The sequence below is a fragment of the Anguilla anguilla genome, chromosome 7 (genome assembly GCF_013347855.1).
Source record: "Anguilla anguilla isolate fAngAng1 chromosome 7, fAngAng1.pri, whole genome shotgun sequence".
In the NCBI taxonomy this organism is placed as follows: Eukaryota; Metazoa; Chordata; class Actinopteri; order Anguilliformes; family Anguillidae; genus Anguilla; species Anguilla anguilla.
The window spans coordinates 9894946-9902445 of NC_049207.1; the positions used below are offsets into that span (position 1 = coordinate 9894946).

The 7500-nt window shown below is 50.8% G+C and overlaps 1 protein-coding gene across 2 annotated transcripts in view; it reads left to right on the forward strand.

The window, feature by feature from the left end:
• The window catches only part of tbc1d22a (TBC1 domain family, member 22a), a 142146-nt gene that overhangs the window by 100291 nt on the left and 34355 nt on the right, over positions 1–7500 (forward strand). For both annotated transcript variants that reach the window (XM_035427162.1, XM_035427161.1), the window contains exon 11: positions 1281–1408. In XM_035427162.1, coding sequence (XP_035283053.1) covers positions 1281–1408 — 128 coding nt within the window. The remainder of the gene's footprint in view (positions 1–1280; positions 1409–7500) is intronic.

The window sequence follows — 7500 nt, forward strand, 5'->3', positions numbered from 1 at the left end:
AACCTGCTGTTTTAGGGGATATTTATTTTAATTACCCGAAATACGCGTCTTTAAATACTCCTGACAAACAAATTCGGCCTGTTCTTATGATTCTGATCATTCGGCTCTAGAAATGAGGTTTCCTCGTTTGCGCGGTCTTTCCGACAAGTAAATATTGACGGTAACACTACCGCATTTAACACAGTATAATCAAATCAAAGGTGTGTGCAGAGAGAACATTAAAATCCGACATATTCAGCGCTAATGCGCACGTGTTGTTTATGACATACTTTTGTACGTGATAATTGCGCTACTGTACCAAGTGTGATATTTATCAGAAGTAGCGGGGCGTTCTGTTTCTCAGCTGTGAACGCGTCTCCGTGCTTCCTGATACCTGCGGTGCGCTGTCTCAGTGCCTGGCAGATGTGTGTGTTTGCATAGTGTGACGACACGTAGAGCGTTTATGTTCTTTAATTGGTACGGCATCGACTGTGTGTATGACAAATACGGAACGTTCCGGAAAAACACGGAGGCTGTTTCGATTGATTGCTGGAGGGGAATAAAAACGTATTCGTTGAGAGCGAGGCTCGAATGTTTCCATCATCGAACGTGCGCGCAGGCATCTGTATTCGGTGACGTACAGTAACCTGTCAGGGAAAAGACAGCGTTGTCAGGGTTATTAAACCTGTGTGGTATAAACGAGCCTTTCTGTAGTCATTTGGTTTGTTGGCATTTCTGTTTCGTGAGTATCTGTCTGGTCCTGATGGATGCACAGCTCCTGCAGCAGTTGCGTGACCTTTCATGTTGTCTGTGTGTGTCTCTGTGTGAGCGATGTGTGCTTATCTGTCTGCTGTAGATGAGCATTGCCTCTATAACAGATGTGCGCTTATGTCTGTATTGGATCTGTGAGGGTATATTGTATAAGGGTTGAGCGTTTATGTATGTATTTAATATGGAATGTGTAATTGTACCCGCGAACAGGAAACAAAAAGGGTGTAACTGATGTGGTGATAATGTTCATGTATGTTATAAAATTGTTTATTTTGTATAGTGAATGTGTGATTTTATTGTATAAGAGGAACCTGATTGTGTGTGGTTCTTATGAATACGTGTGTACTGTTTGTGGGATGTGTGATTATGTGGTAATGTATGTGGTGTATAATGTGTTTGATAGTGTGTTATTCCTATGATTACATGTATATTGTATGTGGGTTGTGTGATTATGTGGTAATGTACGCTGTGTATAATGTGTGGTTAGGTGTATGCTGTATAAGTGACGTGTCCCCGGTTCGCTCTTTCAGAGTCCGTGCACCGTCACATGCAGCAGTATGAGGTGGAGTACCTGCAGTTCGCCTTTCGCTGGATGAACAACCTTCTGATGAGGGAGCTGCCACTGCGCTGTACCATCCGGCTGTGGGACACTTACCAGGTAAAAACACACACACACATACACACACACACACACACATACACACACACACACACACGCACACACGCACACACACATACACACACACGCGCGCACACGCGTACACACACACACACACACACACACACGTATGCATGCACACACACGCACGCGTACACACACACACACACACACACGCATACACACACACACACACACACACACACACACACACATGTATGCATGCACACCCTCGCTCATGTCATTACGGATCTTTTTTTCCTGACGGAAAAATTATTTCTTGAAGTTCTGGACAAACTTCAGTGCAGTTAAATTGAATTTGGGCCTCTCTCAGGCGCTAAAGGGTTAATTGAAACGCAGCTCTACGTCTGCATTGACCCATCATAGAACACGGAACACGCTGCAGTTCTGGAACATGATGCACAGGCAGATACGATAGGTATTTTCAGGCTACGGGAATCACATTGATCCGGCCACATTAGTCATTCCGACTGTATCGCCTTCCCCTCTGTTCAGGGAGAGCAGGCGGGATCAGGAGCCGGAGTTGTGGAGAATCATCATTCATTCAGAATTTAGCGCTGCTAGCTTGTTCACACGGGCAACTTAAACCTCTTATTTTAAATTCTGAACGTATCGCACGGCTCTTATGAGGCTGTCAGCAGAGGCGAAAAATGAATGGTTAAAAAAAGGCTCAAAATAAATAACCACGGTTTATCATGTTGATATTTCTGCCATTAACCATCTCTCTTGCCTACACTGTGCTGCGGTTGGAATTATGGATGGGGAATGTCTGCTTTTGGCAATTTGAGTGACAGCAGTTCAATATGTCAAGAGATGTATGCGCTTGCCAGTTAACTCTGTTTGCTATAATATGAAGTTGCTGCAGTCCTGTCCATGGCACTGACACTCTGACATACGGACATTGTACAGTACATGGCCAAAAGTATGTGGACACTTGGCATCCAACATCTCATCCAAAATTATGGGCATGACTATGGAATTGGTCCACCCTTTGCTGCTATAACCTCCTCTCTTCTGGGGTGGCTTTATACTAGATGTTGGAGCACTGCTGCAGGGATTTGCTTCCATTCAGTCAGAATAGCATTAGTGAGGTCGGACACTGATTGGGCAATTAGGCCTGGCTCACAGTTGGCTTTCCAACTGATCCCAAAGGTGTTGGATGGGATTGAAGTCAGGGCTCTGTGCAGGCCAGTCAAGTGCTTCCACACTGTTCTCAACAAAACCATTTCTATATGGACCTCACTGTGTGCCCAGGGGCACTGTCAGGCTGAAACAGGAAAGAGTCTTCCCTAAACTGTAGGGGAAGTACAGAATCCTCTAGAATGTGATTGTATGCTGTAGAATTAATATTTTCCTTTTACTGGAACTATGGGGCCTTGCCCAAACCATGGAAAACAGCTCCAGACCGAGGGGTGTCCAGATACTTTTGGTCATTTTGCATATATCACAGTGAAAGGGGAGCCAACTCTAGGATTGAATGAAATCAAACACAATGGTGATTATTTTTACTGGGGGGATTTATGTCAGAAGGGGGAAACTGGGGGCTCGTTGCTGTTAGCGTTGAGGTACGGGGTCCCCCGCAGCTTGAGGACGCCCGGTCTGTGCGGAGACATTTTTCCTCTTTACGTGTGCCCCCCAAATTAGCCGTGCCAGATCGGGATCAGAATCCACGGCGAGGAACTTGTTTTCGGCGTCCTAGGCGTTCTTTTATATTCAGTCCTAGAGAAAGTCAAGCGACCGCGCGTGCTACTGCACAGCGTGGAAAATGGCGTCTCTGTAACCCGCCAAGTCATGATAAATCATGCAGCCCACCGTGTTATATAGCGGTGTACGTGATAAAGTGGACAAGGACAGGGGACGTGACAGAACGGTCATACTGGAAGATTTTTCTAATCCTCGGGAAAAAAAAAGATGTTTACCAAATTGGGCCGTTGTCCCTCGGGGCCAGCGATCTTTTTATAGACTGAAGCGGATGAGTCGCGGTGTCAGAACCTCGCACCGCTGTTCGCTTCATCCTCTGTGGGGGTGAATGGGCTCACCCCTCGTTCGCTCAGACCGAATGGTACATTCCAGTGAGCTTCGCTAACCAGTGGGCCAAACCAAGAAAACCGCGGGGGACCGGATACCGGTGGTGCTCGGCACGGCGTTGAAAAGAGTGCATGCAAGACACATGGGGAAAAGCAGAGGTAGCCAGTTTCAGTCCCAGAGAATCCTGTATGGTTTTATTTATATCAGATAGACCAGGTTTAAATATCACCGTAATTAAAATCTTAAAAATGTTTGCGTGCGGCTCGACATTTTTCTCGCTTTAAATTCCCGGCCGGTACTTGTCCCCCCCGCTGCACGCGGAAGTTCAGGAAACAAAAGGTGCGTGTGGTTGCCAGAGCCTCAGCACGCCGTAATTGGCTGCTTCTTGTTAAGCATAATGGACTGCGCTCCCGCACCACTTTTAATTAGTCGGGTCACGCCGCTTCTGATCCATTCGCCTCGGGAAGTGTCGGACCCTCCCGGCGGTTGTCATGACAACTCTCTTTGGCGGAGACAGGTTTCTCTCGCGAGATCTTTCTCTGAAGCCCGTCCAGCTCGTCGGGGTCCCGCTCCTTCTAACCCCCACCCCCCCCCACCGAAATCGTCCCTCTGACCAGCTTGCCCCCCTTTGAGCGCTGTCACCGGCAGCGTCTGAAAGGGCTCCAGAGCTCAGAGTTTTCAGGCTGCGCTCTTCGGTCTGTCCTGCTAGCCCTGCCTCAGGCTGGGCTCGACAGCGCTAGGCCTGGACTCTGTGCTGGGCTCGACAGCGCTAGGCCTGGACTCTGTGCTGGGCTCGACAGCGCTAGGCCTGGACTCTGTGCTGGGCTCGACAGCGCTAGGCCTGGACTCTATGCTGGGCTCGACAGCGCTAGGCCTGGACTCTGTGCTGGGCTCGACAGCGCTAGGCCTGGACTCTGTGCTGGGCTCGACAGCGCTAGGCCTGGACTCTGTGCGGATGGGCCTTCCTGCTGAGAAGCGGTTTCTTGTTTCTCGGCACTGTAAGCTCACCCTGACGAACACCATCTTATAACGGGAAATACCAAGCCACTTTCTCTTCCCGCTGGTTTAGACGGCCTGACCTTTCTGCTTTATTGCGTTCCGAGGTTCATCTCTGCATTGTTAAATTCCTGGTCTGGCAGGCTGTGTGTAAGACGCTCTCTCTGTGTCTGTGAGTGTGCTTGTGTGTGTCTGCCTGTCTGTCTGTCTGCTTGTGCAAGCATCCGTGTGTGTGCATATGTGTGCTTGTGTGTGTGCATCCATGTGTTTGTGTTTGTATGTGTGCGTGCGTGGGTGTGTGTGTGTCTGTGCGTGTCTGTATTTGTGTTTGTGTATATGTGTATGTGTATCTGTGAGTCTGTGTGGTGTGTGCAGCTTCTCTCAGAAGGAGTGAGCCCAGTTTAAGTGCTTTTCTTAGAGGTACCATATGTAATCTACCTCCAGGATCAAAGTTGAGATGATTTGTGCTGTAATTAGAGCAGGGAAGGAAGGAGCTGCTGAAGCATACCTTCTCCCTCCAGGGGCCCGCTGCTCATCCTCATCTCCTGTGATGTCACAGACTGCAGTGGAGCCTGGTGCCTGGCACGGAATGATCCGGAATCTACTGTTGATCTTAACTTTCCAGCGGCGTCCTCTCTCTGCTGTTTTAGCACGGATTCTGGTGATATTTTACTCATCCGGTCTACGCCTTTATTTTAAATGCCTGTCCCCCATTTTTCCTACTCTCCCGTCCGTGAGAGCAACGGCAGCCCCGAATTTCGAGGAACAGCTAGCCGCGGGGCGAGAAGCACGGTGAACCGCGGGGCTTGAATGTGCCGCTCATCGTCCTTGACAGCGCAAGGGCAGCGCGATCGCTGTCACGTCTTCCGACCCCAGCGAGACGCGTTCCCTCTGTTCCCCGGGCCGACCGCGCGCGGACGCCTCCCTCTCTCTCGCCCTCTGTCCCGCCGTCGCTCCCTCTTCTTCAGGGAAATGATGGGAATCGATTTTGGAGGCGCCGGCGTGGGTCCTCCTTTGTCTGCGGTTAAACGGGCGCTTGCCGTCTGACCGCCCGAGCGGACGGTTAATTGTGTTCGGGGCGCGGTTTCCCCTTTGTCTGGATGGCGAGCGGCGGCGGCGGCGGCGACGCTATCAGCCTCCGTCATTGATTGTGACGCTTGTTGACATGTGCACTTTGTTGTGCGCGGCCGTCGCGATCGCGCTCGCTTGTTAGTCGAGGCGCAAGTCGATAATCCGAGGATATTACTTAATGCGCCGCATCGATCTCCTGCTCTCCAAAGTAAAAAAACAAAAAAAACAAAGAAAGACGGAAAAGAAACGGCGAGAAATGATGGATTGCGCACGTTAGACTGATTTAAAACACGTCGACACTTTTCCCTGCGACGACTCAGTTTAATTGTTGTTTTTTTTGGATTCAGAATAGGAGCGTACGGAAACCCGCGCGTTTTTTTCTGAATTATTGCTTTTATCGATCCTCGCCCAAAAAGTATGGTGAGGCGCAGCGGCCCTGGGCCAGGCGGCGGAAGACGTTCCCGCCGCGCTCTCCTGAGAAGCCGAAAGCCCGACGGCGGGGCAGGATTTAAACGCCCCTGTGGGTTCGAGGGAAGTTGGCATGGTAACCGCACCCCCCCCCCCGGTCGGGTGTGGCCCGGCGCTGAGCGAATGTTGGCGGTGACCTTCGCGGGTTTGCGTCTGTCACTCTGTCAGCGTCCGGTGTTTCTCAGTCTGGAAGCTCCGGAGACCGCGGCTTCGCTCACAGAGCGTGGCGCCCTCAGAACAGCCCAGCAGCACAGCAGCGGATTGGTCACGGTCCCACATCAGACACAAACGAGCTCCAGGTCCCACTGTAAGTGTGGGCAGTGTTTCTGTGAGAGGACGTGGAGTGGAGGTGATGGCCGCGATCGCAGGCTGGGGGCAGTTTACCGATTGCGAACTGGGGGAGTGGGTTTGTAATTGGAAAGCAGGGGTGGCTGGCTGGTCACCGACTGACACGAACTTAACAGATATGGGTGGCATCCTAAGCACTGCCCTTGTGTCCTGTGCCTAGAGCCGGCCCTGGAGATGCCCACGCATTGCGTGAGGATGAATACCCAGTGCACGTCAGGATAGCAGGGTGTGCGTTGGAGACAGGGAGGCTGTTCTTTGAGAGGAGTGGAATTTTTAAGTCTCCGCCCCTTTCGCCATTTCCCGAAGGCGTGGCCTTCCCACGGGAGCGCCTCAGCCCGTCTTCCTCCTCTCGCTTCCGGGCCGAAAAAAACCCGCCAAAGTGACGCCCCGCGTCAAGGACTCTTTTTTTTTGGAAAGAAATATATATATTTTTTTTAAATGAAATTGTCAACTTGGAGGGGAGCGCGTGGGTAACACTGCCGTCGAGGCGGAGTGACACCGGCTGTCATTCCGCCGTCAGTCGGGCGGGCCGCGTGTCGCCGGGCAGATTCACACGCGCGCCGCTGCTGGGCGAAGGCTCTCTTTGCCGAGACTTCGCCGGATTTACTCGTCACCCCGCCTCTCTCCTCCCCTCTCCTCTCTCCTCTCCCCTCCCCTCTCCTCCGCAGACACCGAGCGTGGCAGAGGGGCGCGGAGGGGACGGGTTTGACGGCTGAGGCGCGTAAATATTTTGGGGGGTGTTTTGGGATCCCTTTCTCTCATTGTCTGCGCACCTCGCGCTGGCATTTATAATTTGCGCGGTCAGTAAAGCGGCCGTCTGCTTTCGGTGAAAGGATCGATTCGAACAGGTGATGGATGAGAATGGAAATCTTTTGCAAAGGACACCGCCTGATTGTTTTCCTTATAAAAGGAGCACATTATCACCATGTATTCTAGATTCTGGTGTGAGTTCCTCCTTTGATACCAGGAATAGAATCTAATTCAGCTTGTTAATATTTAATACATAACAAAATAGTCTGAAAATGACTGCTCTCTCTCCCTCCCTCCCTCTTTCCTCTGATGATCCGTGCCATGGTAACTCACCTCATGTTGGCCTGAATTAGCCTACTTTTTCCGATGAATATTTCATTGCACTCAAAAAAAGCAAAGAGTTGATTCCT